This window comes from Haliotis cracherodii, unplaced genomic scaffold (genome assembly GCF_022045235.1).
Source record: "Haliotis cracherodii isolate W230 unplaced genomic scaffold, xgHalCrac1.p SCAF_29, whole genome shotgun sequence".
Taxonomy (NCBI): Eukaryota; Metazoa; Mollusca; class Gastropoda; order Lepetellida; family Haliotidae; genus Haliotis; species Haliotis cracherodii.
This window is the reverse complement of record NW_027266285.1, coordinates 4,574,603-4,596,097: the sequence shown is the minus strand read 5'-3', so window position 1 is coordinate 4,596,097 and position 21,495 is coordinate 4,574,603. Positions and strand designations below refer to the sequence as shown.

Sequence of the window (21,495 nt, the reverse complement as noted above, 5' to 3'; positions counted from 1 at the left end):
TTCTACCCTGGGTCCCTGCGGGGGTGATGGGGGGTTGTCTGACAAAATAGAGACGAACTGTATGTGACTGTACGGCACCCACTGGCAGACACAGCTGGGTGGGTACAGGAGTTGCCTGACAAGCTGGTGACGTATTCTATGTGACTTACGATACCCATTGGCAGACACTGCAGGGTGGGGACAGGGGTTGTCTGACAAGATGGTGATGAGCTGTATGTGACTGCATAGGCAGACAATGCAGATTTGATTCCTGCAATATAACATATAATGGCCTGATTGAAGTGAACACATAGAACAGGGACTTGTAATAGCATTTAATGATTAGTTCAACCGTACATGTACATTTTTACACATAATTACAACGGCCTTAGCCAAACATCAACTTGCATGCTATAAAGACAATACATCATAAACAAAACATCTTCAATTATCTAAATGATTAGATTCAATTTAAGGACCTGTGAAGATCCAGGTCTTAAGCACCATAACTGGCAACTATGCTTGTCATAAGAGTCAACTAACGGGATCGGGTGGTCAGGTTCGCTAACTTGCATGATGCATGTCATCATATCCCAATTGTGTAGATTGATGCTCATGATGTCAATCACTGGATTGTCTGGTCCAGACTTGATTATTTGCAGACCGCCATCATATAGCTGTAATATTGCTGAGTGCAGCGTTAAACAAAGATACAATTTAGGATGAGAATCAAACGTATCTGTGTCAAAGTGAGTGTGATGGAGGCAAATATTACTTTCAGTGTGAGTACTTCCGATAAAACAGATCCTTTTTTACTTAAAGCAGAAATGAAAAAAAGAATGCTCTCATGCCCATTTTCTCACATATGCACGAGAGGCTGAGAACTAATGTCATTAGAGCTTCATTTGCAACACACAGTTCTTGGTGAAACCCATAGATGCCGGCAGGGTGCTGACAAACCAAGAAACAGAACTACCGCGAACTGGGATTCGAACCCATAATCATTGGTTTCCGGAGCGCCCAAAGGATTCAACTACGGTGTCTGAGATGACTGGGCCACCAGTGGCCCCCAATATAAAAAAATCCACAAAAATCAAGTCAAACAGTAATATAAAAATCTTTTCTGCGGGCATTTGAATGGAATAGCTTTGCAAACTCATCCCTAATTGAATGAAGATGATCAATATGATTATTGAACACTAATTATCTGTATGTTTATCAGACCTACAATAACAATCCTGAGTAAAATGCAAATAACATAAAGGAAAAAAATGCCCTCAACTCAGAATACACCTGGAAATCTTTGTGAAATAGGTTGCAAACATACGGGTATTAACCCTGTGATAATCAAGTAACAAACATCTCACTGCTTATTCTTTTGACATGTCCAGAACATGTTTTGCACACAAAGCGTTTTCCACTGCAGAAGTTATCTAGCCAACATATATTTACCGTGGCAAATATGTTCAATGTTGAGCTATTCTTCTCATTACCTGGATCCACCACTGTACAGACATCTTCACCAGGTGTCAGCAAGACTTAGCCTCTTGTGCTACAGACATCTCCCCTAGGGTGTCAGCCATCTTCCCGAGGCAAGAGAGTATAAAAGTTCAGTTTCCACCCTTGCCGAGCTAGGCTGGTATTATCGACTAACGAGTCTATGCATAGTCCAATCAAAATCGCACACCGAAATCGAAATCCGGTTCGTAAACTGTCATGCAGATATCGGTCGATTGCGGGATTTGCACAGCATGTGCACCGCCACCTCGTTCTCAACAGATATTTTCCAAATCTTTTCAAGTTTTTAATCAACATGCTCACGTGATTTGATGCACTTCGCGATGTAAACCCCGTTTTATCACAATATTGATCTTGATTATCGATAAGATCGTCTTGACTGGGCGCCGCCATTATTTGAAACAAATGCAAGTGATACGAGAGGTGGAATTTGATTGGTCCATAGGAGAGGCAAAAAAGGGACTTAACTTGTAACAGCCACTGGTGGTGCTACGAATTCAAGCCCGGTTCGGCAAGGGTGGAAACTGGACTTTTAAAGTCAGTTAACTCCCTTGCCTTGGGAAGATGGGTGTCAGAAAGACCTAGCCTCTTGTGCTGCAGACATCTTTTCCGGGTGTCAGCGAGGCTTGCCTCTTGTGCTACAGATATCTTCCCTGGGTATCAGCAAGACCTAGCCTCTTGTGCTACAGACACCTTCTCCAGGTGTCAGCGAGGCCTTGCCTCTTGTGCTACAGACATTTCCCCTAGGGAGTCAGCAAGACCTAGCCTCTTGTGCTACAGACATCTTTCTTGGGTGTCAGCGAGGCCTTGCTTCTTGTGCTACAGATATCTTCCCCTGGTATCCGTGAGTCCTAGCCTCTTGTGCTACAGATATCTTCCCCTGGTATCCGTGAGTCCTAGCCTCTTGTGCTACAGATATCTTCCCCTGGTATCAGTGAGTCCTAGTCTCTAGTGCTACAGATATCTTCCCCTGGGTGTCAGTGAGTCCTAGTCTCTAGTGCTACAGATATCTTCCCCTGGGTGTCAGTGAGACCTAACACCTACTGCTACAGATATCCTCCCCGGAGTGTCAGTGAGACCTAGCCTCTTGTGCTACAGATATCTTCCCCGAAGTGTAAGCGAGTCCTAGCCTCTAGTGCTACAGATATCTTCCCCAGGATGTCAGTAAGACCTAAATCCTACTGCTACAGATATCTTCCCCAGGGTGTCAGTGAGACCTAGCCTCTGCTGCTACAGATATCTTCTGCTGGGTGTCAGCCAGGCCTAGCCCATGCTGCTTCAAGTCACATCAAGTATTTAAACTAGCAGCAGATCCTTGTGTTGGTTAAGCGGACAGTCGCATGCTGAGTCACATCAAGTACTTAAACTAGCATCAGATCCTTGTGTTGGTTAAGAGTACAGTCCAATGTTGTGTCACATCAAGTCCTTAAACTAGCATCAGAACCTTGTGTTGGTTAAGCTGACAGTCGCATGTTGAGTCACATCAAGTCCTTACACAAGTAGCAGATCCTTGTGTTGGTTAAGCTGACGGTTGCATGTTGAGTTACATAAAGTCCTTACACTAGCAGCAGATCCTTGTGTTGGTTAAGCGTACAGTCCCATGTTGTGTCACATCAAGTCCTTAAACAAGCATCAGACCCTTGTGTTGGTTAAGCTGACAGTTGCATGTTGAGTTACATAAGTGAGTGAGTGAGTTAAAGTTTAACGTCACATCGGCAATATTTCAGCCATATCGTGACGATGAGTTACATAAAGTCCTTACACTAGCAGCAGATCCTTGTGTTGGTTAAGCTGACAGTGGGAAGCGATAATCCATCACTAGGGCAAATACTTGAAGGAGTTTATTATGTTGGGATGACAACAGTACAAAATGTGTGCTTACAATAAGGTATCGACCACTCAATTGTCACAAGTGTAAAAAAAGGAGACCACGCTTTTTAAGAAAGAAACAAACAGAGAATCTTGGTATCAAAATAACCAAATGCAGCGTTCATTAACATATTTTTCATACAATACTGCTTCATACCATATTGAGTGACAACACAGAGTTTTCATCACATCTCTGATATCGCTCTCTTGTTTGAACTACATGAATGAGTGGGTTTGGTAAAACGTCACTTTGATAAGTATTACAGTTATATGAAGTGATGTAGGAGAATAGCCCAAAGTGATGCAGTCATTTTGTCACTTCAGTGAAACACATTGGCACAAGTAGGTGCTGACTAACAAAGAGACATAATCAAGGCAAACATGGCTTCAAGCCCATGTTTAGCTGGAGCCCTAACTACCCATAATCTATATGTGAAGATGTTAAAGCTGTGCAATGTTATTTCTGCATTACCTTGTGACTAATTTCTTCAATGGGTGAGTGGCAAGCGGCAAAAGCATAAAAAATATTTCGCTGATTCTCAGTTAGCAAAAACAAAATGAAGGTGACCACGAATTGCTGGCACAATGAAAAGTAAAAACAACCTATCATGATGGTTATCCAGTTATTTTCACTAACTCATTCCATCTTTCCATTCTCGAGAAATTAATGCATAATTTTTGCATCAAATTTGTCTAACACAGAAACAGTCACCATTTCACTGTACATGTCCTTAAATCCCAAACAGTCCAACAACATTTGAGAAAGTAGCTGAGTTGAGGTTTCATTCCATCATGTAATCACTTACACATGAACATAATCATAGCTAACAAATCCATCGTCTTGATACAAGATAACCTTTATACAAAATGATAGTTCTGGGAGGGTTGCATCTCCTGATACCTCCCACCTGCTCGCTGCATCTCATAGCTCTGCCATAAAGCTGTATCACAAGGTTGCACAAACACACAACATGCTGCCAACTTGTCACTTTCAAAATACAGATGTTCTTCGCTGTTCACTTTCAGAATACACATTTCCATGTCCAAAAGAGCCATGCTTCATTACAAATGGCAACATTGAATTAGTAAGTTGCTTTTTTACATCGAGATCTATAATTGATGTTGCCATGATTACAACCACTTCTACAGGTGTTATATTTCTGTACAAGTATAGAGTATCTGGAAGCGGGTCAAGTCTGTAACACAACCTACAAAGTCTGTCATTATCTTTTTGCATGCTGGGATATGTAGTCTCGAACTTTGGCCTTGAATCCTTCCTGTAAAATGACATAGGATTGGAAACGTAATTGTTTATTGTGACAAAAGATATACAAGCAAACAAAATGTTAAAATACATTTACACACATATTGCTGTGGCTGTTGGAACAGCAAAAGGAAATGTAAATGCCTTTGTATAAATGTTGATTTCAGTGAATGTCACTGTGTCATTTCAGACTTTTTATCAACTGCCTTGCAGGAGACAGTCACAAACATACCCTATCTCTAGCATAATGTTCTAATGAAGGATGACAGTAGACAGTCACATACTGAACACTCTTCTTAAAGATGTGTCTGTTATGTAGTACTATGCCATTGTAACAATGTGACACTGGTTGTTGCCAGTGTGTGTAACATGTGTTGGGACCCTATCTCTTGCATAATGTTCTAGCTAAAGATGGCAGTCGACAGTCACATACTGAACCTATCTCTGGCATAATGTTCTAATGAAGGATGACAGTCGACAGTCACATACTGATCCTATCTCTAGCATAATGTTCTAATGAAGGATGATAGTCGACAGTCACATGCTTACCCTATCTTTTGCATAATGTTTCTAGCTAAAGATGACAGTCGACAGTCACATACTGATCCTATCTCTGACATAATATTCTAATGAAGGATGACAGTGGACAGTCACATACTGATCCTATCTCTAGCATAATGTTCTAGCTAAAGATGACAGTCGACAGTCACATACTGATCCTATCTCTGGCATAATGTTCTAATGAAGGATGACAGTCGACAGTCACATGCTTACCCTATCTCTAGCATAATGTTCTAATGAAGGATGACACTAGACAGTCACATACTGAACACTCTTCTTAAAGATGTGTCTGTTATGTAGTACTATGCCATTGTAACAATGTGACACTGGTTGTTGCCAGTGTGTATAACATGTGTTGGGACCCTATCTCTTGCGTAATGTTCTAGCTAAAGATGACAGTCGACAGTCACATACTGAACCTATCTCTGGCATAATGTTCTAATGAAGGATGACAGTCGACAGTCACATACTGATCCTGTCTCTAGCATAATGTTCTAGCTAAAGATGACAGTCGACAGTCACATACTGATCCTATCTCTGGCATAATGTTCTAATGAAGGATGACAGTCGACAGTCACATGCTTACCCTATCTCTAGCATAATGTTCTAATGTAGGATGACAGTAGACAGTCATATACTGATCCTATCTCTAGCATCATGTTCTAGCTAAAGATCACAGTAGACAGTCACATACTGATCCTATCTCTAGCATAATGTTCTAATGAAGGATGACAGTAGAGAGTCACATACTGATCCTATCTCTAGCATAATGTTCTAATGAAGGATGACGGTCGACAGTCACATACTTACCATATCTCTAGCATAATGTTCTAGCTAAAGATGACAGTCGACAGTCACATACTGAACCTATCTCTGGCATAATGTTCTAATGAAGGATGACAGTGGACAGTCACATACTGATCCTATCTCTAGCATAATGTTCTAATGAAGGATGATAGTCGACAGTCACATGCTTACCCTTTCTTGTGCATAATGTTTCTAGCTAAAGATGACAGTCGACAATCACATACTGATCCTATCTCTGGCATAATGTTCTAATGAAGGATGACAGTAGACAGTCACATACTGATCCTATCTCTAGCATAATGTTCTAGCTAAAGATGACAGTCGACAGTCACACACTGATCCTATCTCTGGCATAATGTTCTAGCTAAAGATCACAGTAGACAGTCACATACTGATCCTATTTCTAGCATAATATTTTAATGAAGGATGACAGTAGACAATCACATACTGATCTTGTCTCTAGCATAATGTTCTAATGAAGGATGACAGTCGACAGTAACATACTTACCATATCTCTAGCATAATGTTCTAGCTAAAGGCAGTAGACAGTCACATACTTACCCTATCTCTAGCATAATATTCTACAAGGGGTGTTCATTAAAGATTTCCCCTGACCCACTTCCGATGGACATAGTGGAATGAAACTTGGCATAGGTATTAGTCTTTCTCTACATAGGAACCACCAAGAGTTACACACTTTTCCCATCGTTTTATGCAACTATGGAGACCTCACTTGTAAAAGCCCTCATTTTGCGTCTCAAACCAGGACTTGACTTCAGAAATCAGTGTTTCATCATCTGTGAAACGTTTTTCCTTCAAAAATGACTTCATGGTTGGAAAGAGGTGGAAGTCAGATGGTGCAAGGTCAGGAGAGTAAGGAGGATGTGGAAGGATTTCATAGCCACAGGACCGCTCTTCTGTCTGGGCAACATGAGAGTTGTGTTCTGGAGCATTGTCTTGCAGGAGACGGACACCCTTGGTCAGCATGCCACGCCTCTTAAGCTTGATAGCGTCCCGCAATTTCCACAGCAGTGAAGCATAATAAGCTCCTGTAATTGTGGTACCCTTTGCCAAGAAATCCATCATCACTACTCCGTGAGCATGACCTTGCCTGCAGAGGGTTGGACAAGTGCCTTCTTTGGGGGGGGTGACTCCACATGCTTCCATTGCATCGACTGAACTTTAGTCTCAGGATCATAGTGATGGACCCATGTTTCATCCTGTGTGATACGTCTGTCAAAAAAGTTTGCCTGCTTTGTTTGGCACATGCCCAAAAGATCCTTTGAGCAATTGACTCGTTCCTGTTTTTGGAAAGGTGTGAGCAACCTGGGAATCCATTGTGCAGACACCTTATGCATGTTCAAATTGTCATGGATGATTTTTTCCACAGACCCTACACTGATCTTGACATCTTGTGCTAACTGGCCAACAGTTATACGTCGGTCTGCCAAAATGGCGGTCTCCACTTGATGGATAGTGTCCTCATCAATGGCTGAATGGGGGTGACCAGGAATGGCACCTGTTTCCACAGATGTCTGACCACACTTGAACTGGCGATGCCAGTGTTTAACAACATCATATGATGGGGCATCTTCCCCATAAGTTGCTTTCATTTCATCAGAAGTTTCTTTTGGTGTGCGACCTTTCAAATATAAAAACCTAATCACTGCTCGGTATTCTACTGGCTCCATTGTCACACCCTACTCGATCATAACATCTGTAAAAGTGGTAAGATTAATAGTTCAGTGCTGCAAATTCAGACATAACAAATAGATACATGTATCATTACACATATAAAATTTCAACCAAATATGATAACCGTAAGTGGTTTAGTGGAAATCTTTAATGAACACCCCTCGTAGCTAAAGATGATAGTCAACAGTCACATACTGAACCTATCTCTGGCATAATGTTCTAATGAAGGATGACAGTAGACAGTCACATACTGATCCTATCTGATGGATGACAGTCGACAGTCACATGCTGAACCTATCTCTAGCATAATGTTCTAGCTAAAGATCACAGTAGACAGTCACATACTGATCCTATCTCTAGCATAATGTTCTAATGAAGGATGACAGTAGACAGTCAAATACTGATCCTGTCTCTAGCACAATGTTCTATTGAAGGATGACAGTAGACAGTCAAATACTGATCCTGTCTCTAGCATAATGTTCTAATGAAGGATGACGGTTGACAGTTACATACTTACCATATCTGTAGCATAATGTTCTAGCTAAAGATGACAGTCGACAGTCACATACTGAACCTATCTCTGGCATAATGTTCTAATGAAGGATGACAGTAGACAGTCAGATACTGATCCTGTCTCTAGCATAATGTTCTAATGAAGGATGACGGTCGACAGTCACATACTTACCATATCTCTAGCATAATGTTCTAGCTAAAGATGACAGTCGACAGTCACATACTGAACCTATCTCTGGCATAATGTTCTAGCTAAAGATGACAGTCGACAGTTACATACTGATCTTGTCTCTAGCATAATGTTCTGATGAAGGATGACAGGAGACAGTCACATACTGATCCTGTCTCTAGCATAATGTTATAATGAAGAATGACAGTCGACAGTCACATACTGATCCTATCTCTAGCATAATGTTCTGGCTAAAGATGACAGTCTACAGTCACATACTGAACCTATCACTAGCATAATGTTTTAATGAAGGATGACAGTAGACAGTCACATACTGATCCTATCTCTAGCATAATGTTCTAGCTAAAGATGACAGTAGACAGTCAAATACTGATCCTATCTCTAGCATAATGTTCTAGCTAAAGATCACAGTAGACAGTCACATACGTACCCCATCTCTGGCATAATGTTCTAGCTGAAGAAGACAGTAGACAGTCACATACTGATCCTATCTCTAGCATAATGTTCTAGCTAAAGATGACAGTCGACAGTCACATACTGATCTTGTCTCTAGCATAATGTTCTGATGAAGGATGACAGTAGACAGTCACATACTGATCCTGTCTCTAGCATCATGTTTTAATGAAGGATGACAGTAGACAGTCACATACTGATCTTATCTATAGCATAATTTTCTCGCTAAAGATGACAGTAGACAGTCACATACTGATCCTATCTCTAGCATAATGTTCTAGCTAAAGATGAAAGTAGACAGTCACATACTGATCCTATCTCCAGCATAATGTTCTAGCTGAAGAAGACAGTAGACAGTCACATACTTACCATATCTCTAGCATAATGTTCCAATGAAGTATGACAGTAGACAGTCACATACTTACCCTATCTCTAGCATAATGTTCTAGCTGAAGAAGACAGTAGACAGTCACATACTTACCCTATCTCTAGCATAATGTTCTAGCTGAAGAAGACAGTAGACAGTCACATACTTACCCTATCTCTAGCATAATGTTCCAATGAAGTATGACAGTAGACAGTCACATGCTTACCCTATCTCTAGCATAATGTTCAGCAGCTTCTACATTCAATGGGTCATCAAAGTTTAATAAGTCCTGAAAAGAACAGAGCATCAACACATCAGAATGAGTGAGAATATCGATATTTTTCTCTTCATGGTATTGCAAGATAACATCAAATATTCACACCATATCAATTTCATGTAAATAATTTTAGAAAATTGATCTGGTGACAGAATAATGGTAATATATTCCATTCAGGTATATTTTGTAATACTTGCTTACAACAAATGAATAAGTATAGGCACTTACTGAAAATAATGAATTCAATCCCCACACAACATCCTTCAAGTGTCTTGTAGGTGCCCAACCTGAAAGAAGAAGTGCTGCAGTTCAAGGTTCTAAAATATTTACTGCTGGGAATATTTTTTCAATGTATTTAGATATTGTAAATCATGAAATATTGACATTTCACCAAATAAATATAAGTGATGAGCCTTACCTTTGAAATCTAAAAACACTTTCTCATTAGTCTGGGGGCGGTTTGATAGCCTAGTGGTTAAAGCGTTCACTAGTCACGTTGAAGACCCAGATTCACTTCCCAACATGGGTACAATGTGTGAAGCCCATTTCTGGTGTCCCCCGCCGTGATATTGCTGGAATATTGCTAAAAGCGGCGTAAAAATCAAACTCACACACTCACTCTCTCACTCATTAGTGAGCAAACAACACTCCACAAAACTGTAGACTTAGGATATCATGATATTGTGTGGTGTAATATCAGTTGACTGAAAATAGTATGTACTTTTCTCCCACCTAACCATGCTAACATGTTATCTAGTTTCCACCAAACCTATAGCAGGAAATGCCAAAGAACAATGAGCTACCGACAACATTACTATTGCGTATGAGTGGAAATACTGAATGTCAAAATATGTAACTAAAAGGAGGCTTGTTTCACAAACGGAAAAAGCATGTAGTGCGCATGGGCTGTAGTACTGAATGTAAACACACGGTACTCACTATAAGCTTTCAAATGGAAATATCACGTGTAGAACATAAATGAGTTGGATATGAAATGATAGAATGTTGCATACCGGTAACTATGCTCTACAGATTTCGTGAATATAAAAGCTGTGTTGCTTCTATGTGACGCAGTACTAGTACTGAAGTTGTGATTACCTGGAACCAACGATCGTACGTACATGCATGTGATAAGACTACTAAGCATCACTAATACAGATGCTATCAGGCAGTTTTGTGTTACCATAAACAAAGTCAATTACATTCATGATCAATTAATAATAGACAGCAAATGACATCCACTTGTCATGAAGGGAACGTGTGGAAATGTGATGCCCAGTCTGTCAGAGAAACCATGTGACGTCCGAGGTATTTTAAGATTAGTAATATGTACAGAGCAAACAATGACAAGCTAGCGTTGGAATGGAATACAGTTGCTCAGGTAGTGAAAACCAGAATGTCAAAATCCAGGAGAGGACAAGAATGAGTTACCCTCATCGGTAGTAACACATTGTGTTGAAAAGAATGTTACCAGGTCTGAATGGTGTGTCTACTGACCACACACCTGCCTTAGTCTGAATAACTGGGAAAACTCTCCAATCTTGCAAGGAGGTTTCCATGAACAGGTGATAAATGTGAACAAAGTCTGTCAACCACTGGAGTTGAGACACAGGGACCAGTCTAATGGTATGAGAAGATCAGTCAGATCAAGGTCTGACCAAGGATGGAGTGAGCGAGTGAGGTGGGTTTAACGCTGCTTTGAATAGTATTCGAGTTATGTGTGCCAAAATGTCTTAAAGGGGCACTGATCTAAAGCAATCCCCGGGACTGGTTGTTGCCTTTGTTATTGTTTTTTCCCTGTGAGTAGCCTGATGATACGCAAGGCAACTGAGCGTGACAAGAGACTGGGCTACCGTCTGCAAGGACAGCTAAATAAAGTTGGAGGCAATATTTGTTTTACTCATTTTTGAACACTGATTGGTTAACCGTGACCTATAAAGATTTCAACAAACGGCGCATGTCAATTAATTTCTTCAGCCTAAACAAACTGACAGGCAGCGATGGAAACTAACAGTTTTAGTCCACTAGTCCTTATAATGATAACATATAGTAAAACCCTTGACAAAGGGCAAATTTCTACTCGTTCTTAGGATAATTTAATTATTTGGCAGTTTGGTAAGGACTATAGGACCTGTGCCAATTTCTAATGCTGACAGGCAATTCAAGTTTGTTTGAAACTGACCACCAAGGAGTGAGTTGGGTTTTACATCACTTTTAGCAATATTCCAGCAATATCATGGCATGGAACACAAGCAATGGGTTTGACACATTGTAACCACATAGGGAAACAAACACAGACCTACAGGGTAACAAGCAGACTCTTTAACCACAAGACAGGGAAAGACAGAACCCGAGATGAGACGGAGGCCATACACATCCCCTCTACAGGAAGAGCCGGGGGAGTGATGGGAACCCAAACCCCTAGGACAACTGCTACCCCCAGGGTTGGCATCATGCCTTGCCTCTTTGGATACGAGTGAACGACTTGACTTAATAGCCTTGGCGAATGGAAGGTGACTCGGTAACAACGTGTGAAAAAGGACACCTTTGAACACTTGGTGAGGTTTGGACAGCCTGCAGCGTAGCCACAGCCTAAGACACTGACGTCATGTGATGTAACTACAGCATACTGAAGGCTGAATTAGTCTTCCATGTGCTTGCTTTCTTTAAAACTGGGCGAATGTAAGGCTGTCATAAGAGAGGACTAACGGGATGAGTGGTTAGGCTTGCTGACTTCGTTGATGCATGTCATTGTAACCCAATTACGTAGGTGGATGCTCATGATGTCAATCACTGGATTGTCTGGTCGAGACTTGATTATTTACAGACCGCTGTTGTATAGCTGGAATATTGCTGAATGTGGCATTAAAGAACAAACAAACATGTAGAATGGTGAATGTCAGGCATGCATCTGAAGTGTGACAATGTTCAGTAACCAGGGGTAATCGTCATTGCCATGTAGTCTGACGAATGTCAGGCATGCATCTGAAGTGTGACAATGTTCAATAACCAGGGGCAATCGTCATTGCCATGTAAACTGACGAATGTAAGGCATGCATCTGAAGTGTGACAATGTTCAGTAACCAGGGGTAACTGTCATTGCCATGTAGACTGACGAATGTAAGGCATGCATCTAAAGTATGACAATGTTCAGTAACCAGGGGTAACTGTCATTGCCATGTAGACTGGCGAATGTAAGGCATGCATCTGAAGTGTGACAATGTTCAATAACCAGGGTCAATCGTCATTGCCATGTAGACTGACGAATGTAAGGCATGCATCTGAAGTGTGACAATGTTCAGTAACCAGGGGTAATCGTCATTGCCATGTAGACTGACGAATGTCAGGCATGCATCTGAAGTGTGACAATGTTCAATAACCAGGGGCAATCGTCATTGCCATGTAAACTGACGAATGTAAGGCATGCATCTGAAGTGTGACAATGTTCAGTAACCAGGGGTAACTGTCATTGCCATGTAGACTGACGAATGTAAGGCATGCATCTAAAGTATGACAATGTTCAGTAACCAGGGGTAACTGTCATTGCCATGTAGACTGGCGAATGTAAGGCATGCATCTGAAGTGTGACAATGTTCAATAACCAGGGTCAATCGTCATTGCCATGTAGACTGACGAATGTAAGGCATGCATCTGAAGTGTGACAATGTTCAGTAACCAGGGGTAATCGTCATTGCCATGTAGACTGACGAATGTCAGGCATGCATCTGAAGTATGACAATGTTCAGTAACCATGGGTAACTGTCATTGCCATGTAGACTGACGAATGTAAGGCATGCATCTAAAGTGTGACAATGTTCAGTAACCAGGGGTAATCGTCATTGCCATGTAGACTGACGAATGTCAGGCATGCATCTGAAGTGTGACAATGTTCAGTAACCAGGGGTAATCGTCATTGCCATGTAGACTGGCGAATGTAAGGCATGCATGTGAAGTGTGACAATGTTCAGTAACCAGGGGTAATCGTCACTGCCATGAAGACTGATGAATGTCAGGCATGCATCTGAAGTGTGACAATGTTCAGTAACCAGGGGTAATTGCCATTGCCATGTAGACTGGTGAATGTAAGGCATGCATGTGAAGTGTGACAATGTTCAATAACCAGGGGTAATCGTCATTGCCATGAAGACTGATGAATGTCAGGCATGCACCTGAAGTGTGACAATGTTCAGTAACCAGGGGTAATCGTCATTGCCATGTAGACTGACGAATGTCAGGCATGCATCTGAAGTGAGACAATATTCAGTAACCAGGCGTAATCGTCATTGCCATGTAGACTGACAAATGTCAGGCATGCATCTGAAGTGTGACAATGTTCAGTAACCAGGGGTAATCGTCATTGCCATGTAGACTGACGAATGTCAGGCATGCATCTGAAGTGAGACAATATTCAGTAACCAGGCGTAATCGTCATTGCCATGTAGACTGACGAATGTAAGGCATGCATCTGAAGTGTGACAATGTTCAGTAACCAGGGGTAATCGTCATTGCCATGTAGACTGACAAATGTAAGTCATGCATCTGAAGTGTGACAATGTTTAGTAACCAGGGGTAATCATCATTGCCATGTAGACTGGTGAATGTAAGGCATGCATCTGAAGTGTGACAATGTTCAGTAACCAGGGGTAATCGTCATTGCCATGTAGACTGACGAATGTCAGGCATGCATCTGAAGTGTGACAATGTTCAGTAACCAGGCGTAATCGTCATTGCCATGTAGACTGACAAATGTCAGGCATGCATCTGAAGTGTGACGAGGTTCAGTAACCAGGGGTAATTGTCATTGCCATGTAGACTGACGAATGTCAGGCATGCATCTGAAGTGTGACAATTTTCAGTAACCAGGCGTAATCGTCATTGCCATGTAGACTGACGAATGTCAGGCATGCATCTGAAGTGTGACAATGTTCAGTAACCAGGGGTAATCGTCATTGCCATGTAGACTGACGAATGTAAGGCATGCATCTGAAGTGTATCAATGTTCAGTAACCAGGGGTAATCGTCATTGCCATGTAGACTGACGAATGTCAGGCATGCATCTGATCATGGATCATGTACAGTATATGTACAAACAGGCGCAGGGGCTACAGCAGATGAAAGGAGAACATCCAGACTCAGCTGCTCAGTGCAGATGCAGGTCAATTCAGATGCAGTATCAAAGATGGAGATGCAGATATAGACGTATCCCTTACAGGCCCAGATATAAACTGCCAGCGTGGACATCATCAGGGTTGAAGATACCATGTAGACAGATGTAGATGACAATGTGATGATTGTGGCCACAACAAAATTGGTCCAAAGTAAACATTGCAAATATTGCATTGGCCACCTAGCAATGGAATACGCTGCTGTCAAGTCTTGGCACAACAGTTGTTCATGAGGCAGCCATCTTGGGGCAAACAACAACAGTGACAATGTTCAGTAACCAGGGGTAATCGTCATTGCCATGTAGACTGACGAATGTAAGTCATGCATCTGAAGTGTGACAATGTTCAGTAACCAGGGGTAATCGTCATTGCCATGTAGACTGGTGAATGTAAGGCATGCATGTGAAGTGTGACAATGTTCAGTAACCAGGGGTAATCGTCATTGCCATGTAGACTGACGAATGTCAGGCATGCATCTGAAGTGTGACAATGTTCAGTAACCAGGGGTAATCGTCATTGCCATGAAGACTGACGAATGTCAGGCATGCATCTGAAGTGAGACAATATTCAGTAACCAGGCGTAATCGTCATTGCCATGTAGACTGACGAATGTAAGGCATGCATCTGAAGTGTGACAATGTTCAGTAACCAGGGGTAATCGTCATTGCCATGTAGACTGACAAATGTAAGTCATGCACCTGAAGTGTGACAATGTTCAGTAACCAGGGGTAATCGTCATTGCCATGTAGACTGGTGAATGTCAGGCATGCATCTGAAGTGTGACAATGTTCAGTAACCAGGGGTAATCGTCATTGCCATGAAGACTGACGAATGTCAGGCATGCATGTGAAGTGTGACAATGTTCAGTAACCAGGGGTAATCGTCATTGCCATGTAGACTGACGAATGTCAGGCATGCATCTGAAGTGTGACAATGTTCAGTAACCAGGGGTAATCGTCATTGCCATGAAGACTGACGAATGTCAGGCATGCATCTGAAGTGAGACAATATTCAGTAACCAGGCGTAATCGTCATTGCCATGTAGACTGACGAATGTAAGGCATGCATCTGAAGTGTGACAATGTTCAGTAACCAGGGGTAATCGTCATTGCCATGTAGACTGACAAATGTAAGTCATGCATCTGAAGTGTGACAATGTTCAGTAACCAGGCGTAATTGCCATTGCCATGTAGACCGATGAATGTCAGGCATGCATCTGAAGTGTGACAATGTTCAGTAACCAGGGGTAATCGTCATTGCCATGTAGACTGACGAATGTCAGGCATGCATCTGAAGTGTGACAATGTTCAGTAACCAGGGGTAATCGTCATTGCCATGTAGACTGATGAATGTAAGGCATGCATCTGAAGTGTATCAATGTTCAGTAACCAGGGGTAATCGTCATTGCCATGTAGACTGACGAATGTCAGGCATGCATCTGATCATGGATCATGTACAGTATATGTACAAACAGGCGCAGGGGCTACAGCAGATGAAAGGAGAACATCCAGACTCAGCTGCTCAGTGCAGATGCAGGTCAATTCAAATGCAGTATCAAAGATGGAGATGCAGATATAGACGTATCCCTTACAGGCCCAGATATAAACTGCCAGCATGGACATCATCAGGGTTGAAGATACCATGTAGACAGATGTAGATGACAATGTGATGATTGTGGCCACAACAAAGTTGGTCCAAAGTAAACATTGCAAATATTGCATTGGCCACCTAGCAATGGAATACGCTGCTGTCAAGTCTTGGCACAACAGTTGTTCATGAGGCAGCCATCTTGGGGCAAACAACAACAGTGACAATGTTCAGTAACCAGGGGTAATCGTCATTGCCATGTAGACTGACGAATGTAAGTCATGCATCTGAAGTGTGACAATGTTCAGTAACCAGGGGTAATCGTCATTGCCATGTAGACTGGTGAATGTAAGGCATGCATGTGAAGTGTGACAATGTTCAGTAACCAGGGGTAATCGTCATTGCCATGAAGACTGACGAATGTCAGGCATGCATCTGAAGTGTGACAATGTTCAGTAACCAGGGGTAATCGTCATTGCCATGTAGACTGACGAATGTCAGGCATGCATCTGAAGTGTGACAATGTTCAGTAACCAGGGGTAATCGTCATTGCCATGTAGACTGATGAATGTAAGGCATGCATCTGAAGTGTATCAATGTTCAGTAACCAGGGGTAATCGTCATTGCCATGTAGACTGACGAATGTCAGGCATGCATCTGATCATGGATCATGTACAGTATATGTACAAACAGGCGCAGGGGCTACAGCAGATGAAAGGAGAACATCCAGACTCAGCTGCTCAGTGCAGATGCAGGTCAATTCAGATGCAGTATCAAAGATGGAGATGCAGATATAGACGTATCCCTTACAGGCCCAGATATAAACTGCCAGCGTGGACATCATCAGGGTTGAAGATACCATGTAGACAGATGTAGATGACAATGTGATGATTGTGGCCACAACAAAGTTGGTCCAAAGTAAACATTGCAAATATTGCATTGGCCACCTAGCAATGGAATACGCTGCTGTCAAGTCTTGGCACAACAGTTGTTCATGAGGCAGCCATCTTGGGGCAAACAACAACAGTGACAATGTTCAGTAACCAGGGGTAATCGTCATTGCCATGTAGACTGACGAATGTAAGTCATGCATCTGAAGTGTGACAATGTTCAGTAACCAGGGGTAATCGTCATTGCCATGTAGACTGGTGAATGTAAGGCATGCATGTGAAGTGTGACAATGTTCAGTAACCAGGGGTAATCGTCATTGCCATGTAGACTGACGAATGTAAGGCATGCATCTGAAGTGTGACAATGTTCAGTAGCCAGGGGCAATCGTCATTGCCATGTAGACTGGTGAATGTAAGGCATGCATGTGAAGTGTGACAATGTTCAGTAACCAGGGGTAATCGTCACTGACATGTAGACTGGCGAATATAAAGGCATGCATCTGAAGTGTGACAATATTCAGTAACCAGGGGTAATCGTCACTGACATGTAGACTGGCGAATATAAAGGCATGCATCTGAAGTGTGACAATATTCAGTAACCAGGGGTAATCGTCACTGACATGTAGACTGGCAAATATAAAGGCATCCATCTGAAGATCTAGATCCACCGCCAATTTATTTTGGAGACATTCCAAGTGAGTAGGAAACAACAAGAACAGGAGCAGGAGCCACAGCAGATGGACCACGTACATCATATGTACCAACAGGGGCAGGAGCCACAGCAGATGGACCACGTACATCATATGTACCAACAGGGGCAGGAGCCACAGCAGATGGACCACGTACATCATATGTACTAACAGGGGCAGGAGCCACAGCAGATGGACCACATACATCATATGTACCAACAGGGGCAGGAGCCACAGCAGATGGATCATGTACAGTATATGTACAAACACGCCACAGCAGATGGATCATGTACAGCATATGTACAAACACGCTACATCAGATGGATCATGTACAGTATATGTACCAACACGCCACATCAGATGGATCATGTACAGTATATGTACAAACACGCCACATCAGATGGATCATGTACAGTATATGTACAAACACGCCACAGCAGATGGATCATGTACAGTATATGTACAGACACGCCACAGCAGATGGATCATGTACAGTATATGTACAGACACGCCACATCAGATGGATCATGTACAGTATATGTACCAACACGCCACATCAGATGGATCATGTACAGTATATGTACAAACACGCCACATGAGATGGATCATGTACAGTATATGTACAAACACGCCACATCAGATGGATCATGTACAGTATATGTACAAACACGCCACATCAGATGGATCATGTACAGTATATGTACAGACACGCCACAGCAGATGGATCATGTACAGTATATGTACAGACACGCCACATCAGATGGATCATGTACAGTATATGTACAAACACGCCACATCTGATGGATCATGTACAGTATATGTACAAACACGCCACAGCAGATGGATCATGTACAGCATATGTACAAACACGCCACATCAGATGGATCATGTACAGTATATGTACAGACACGCCACATCAGATGGATCATGTACAGCATATGTACAAACACGCCACATCAGATGGATCATGTACAGTATATGTACAAACACGCCACATCAGATGGATCATGTACAGTATATGTACAAACAGGCGCAGGTGCTACAGCAGATGAAAGGAGAACATCCAGACTCAGCTGCTCACTGCAGATGCAGGTCAATTATACCATGCAGACAGATGTAGATGACAATGTGATGATTGTGGCCACAACAAAGTTGGTCCAAAGTGAACATTGCAAATATTGCATTGGCCATCTAGCAATGGAATACGCTGCTGTCAAGTCTTGGAACAACAGTTGTTCACGAGGCAGCCATCTTGGGGCAAACAACAACAGGGCTAGAACAACCTGCCCCAAAGATCAAGGTATTAAACACAGAACAAAGACAAGATACAGCTGTTACCAACAACCTTCTACATGCCGAAGGACTTACCAAAAGGCAACCCACAAAACAAGCATGAAAACACAATGTAATGGAAGCATACATGATATAATGCATTAAAAAGACAAGGTGCACAAAAACTGGACTATGCAGTGTGGACGACCAATTTGTAACACAAAAAAAGATGAGCAAAAACAACAAAAACATAGGCTGATCCAGAAGGGGGGTCCAGACCCCCATCCCCTTATGAAAACCAAATGTATTATGTTGTTGGGAATAAAATTATCTGGGGGAGGATTTTGATATTTTGGACCTCTCTCTTGTTTATATGCTGGATCTGCCCTTGAAAAAAAACATTGCGAAACTGAATAAACAGGAATAGAATAATACAATGTGAGCAACAATAAACAACCTTAAGTGTATATTTAAGTATGTATAGATGCAGTTAAAAGGGGTATCAATGAGCTAGGCAAAACCATGTATGTAGCGCGTGGTGATTTGAAGCAAGCAGAAGTTGAAGGGCGGCTAACTCATAATGGTTGACCGACTTCTGGGGTGCGTTCAGACGAGCTGTTTCACTCTGTGGCATGAATATCAAAGATAAGAAGCAAACTGCACACTATCATGGCAGGAAAGTATTGCCATGTTGAAACTTGTTTTTTCAAGTGCTTGACTAAAATTCAGGTGTCATCAATGGTGGACAACTCACCCATACTATCATAGGAATTCTGTCGCAAGAGACTGAGGCATACTTCTCCATTCTCCGTGATGTTTGGATGCCAAATTTTTGTACTGCAGATAACCTGAGGAGGCTGAAAGAAACAAATTACACAAATTAAACGCAATAAATTATCCAGCAAGATAAGAAATTCCATTAGAGTGAGTGAGTTTTGTTTGAGTTGAGCTTTGAACAATATTCCATATCACGGTGTCAGTTTAATGTAGGGGGAAACCCAGAAGTGATGCAGGTCTTGGACTTTTATCACTTCGGTGAAACCCATGAGTATGGGTATGGTTCTGACAGACCTAGAAACATTATCAGGGTGAACTGTGATTCGAACCAACAATCATAGGTTTCTGGCGAGCCATAGGGACGCCATTTACGTGACCCCCAATTCCATTACAAGTCAAAATGAGGTGAGTGATATCTGTACATCAGTAGTCTCTTTGTTCTACATGTTCTGACATATTTAATACAGGTGATGTAGGTCAATACTTACCACAATATTATAGTCCTCAGGCACATCTATATGAAACTTGAATTTGCCACCTTGCCAAAATCCTTCATCTGGACAAATTATTAGTGAGAACTTGTGTATTTTATTGATGTCATCAAACTGAGCACGACATGTCTTGGGTAGATTTTCTTCCATTTCTTGCACCTCTGTAAATACCAAAACCAAAAACAACAGTCTGAATGACATCTGATAAAGCTGTAAAACTTAGGGATGGTATTAACATTTTCCTATGTGTGAATGATAAATTTTGTATGGTCTGAATGAGCAAAGATAGATAATCTATCAGTACTTGAGACAGATATGTTTTAGATGACTGACAATACCTGATTTCTAGATAATCAACCTAAAAAGTCTAGATTTTTTTTTATATTTGTATTATTGTCCTGCATTACTCGCTAATACATTCACTGCTTACCTTTTGACAGAAGTGAAGCTGTGATTGAAAGAAAAGTGTTGTTCCATTCTGAAGACGGACCCTCCCAATCACTAGCTGTCACGTCACACCGGCCGTGGTAGATAACTCATTTCTCCATATTACTGTAGATAACCGATTTCTCCATGTTACTGTTGATGACACGTTAAATATCTCAAGATCATGTGTGGAGGCAGGTCTGTGATGGGTGGGCCTTTAGATGTAGTAATGCAGGACAAGTATATAAATAAAATATCTAGATTTAACCAGATTTTTTAACTCATCCTGCATTACTCCTTAATGCATCTGTATCTGACAGTATGGAGGCTTGAATACCTTTCGATGTGTACTCAATAAAAACTCTCCTGACTAAAATTTTGTGTCAGCCAGTCTTGGATGAAAACTTGTTATGCATAATAAGAGGCATAATAAGAGTTCATTCTCGTCTTCCACTCCCATGACGGATCATAATGGTGGGATAGTGAAAGAACAATCAGGTTGTCCTGGCAACTAGTTTTTAGCTATAAAATCCAAAAGAGTACACGAATGATATCAAGTGTATGAATCTTGCTCACTTTTGCTGCCTTTGCTCGTGCCAAGAGACAAATTGTCTTCTTGGTGTCGTTGAAGAATGAAGTTGCGTGGAGAGACTTGAATGGAGTTCCCCGCAAACACCAAAGTACCACATTCAAATCCCACACAGG

The 21,495-nt window shown here is 41.7% G+C and overlaps 1 protein-coding gene across 2 annotated transcripts in view; it reads right to left on the bottom strand.

Moving 5' to 3' along the window:
• Nucleotides 1–337: 337 nt before the first annotated feature.
• Nucleotides 338–21,495, bottom strand: part of LOC139473481 (NEDD8-conjugating enzyme UBE2F-like) — a 38,167-nt gene continuing 17,009 nt past the window's right edge. For both annotated transcript variants that reach the window (XM_071256083.1, XM_071256082.1), the window contains exons 3-7: nt 20,362–20,525; nt 19,851–19,953; nt 9,722–9,780; nt 9,443–9,505; nt 338–4,643 (exon numbers count right to left, since the gene is read on the bottom strand). In XM_071256083.1, coding sequence (XP_071112184.1) covers nt 4,590–4,643; nt 9,443–9,505; nt 9,722–9,780; nt 19,851–19,953; nt 20,362–20,525 — 443 coding nt within the window. In that variant the 3' untranslated portion in view covers nt 338–4,589. The remainder of the gene's footprint in view (nt 4,644–9,442; nt 9,506–9,721; nt 9,781–19,850; nt 19,954–20,361; nt 20,526–21,495) is intronic.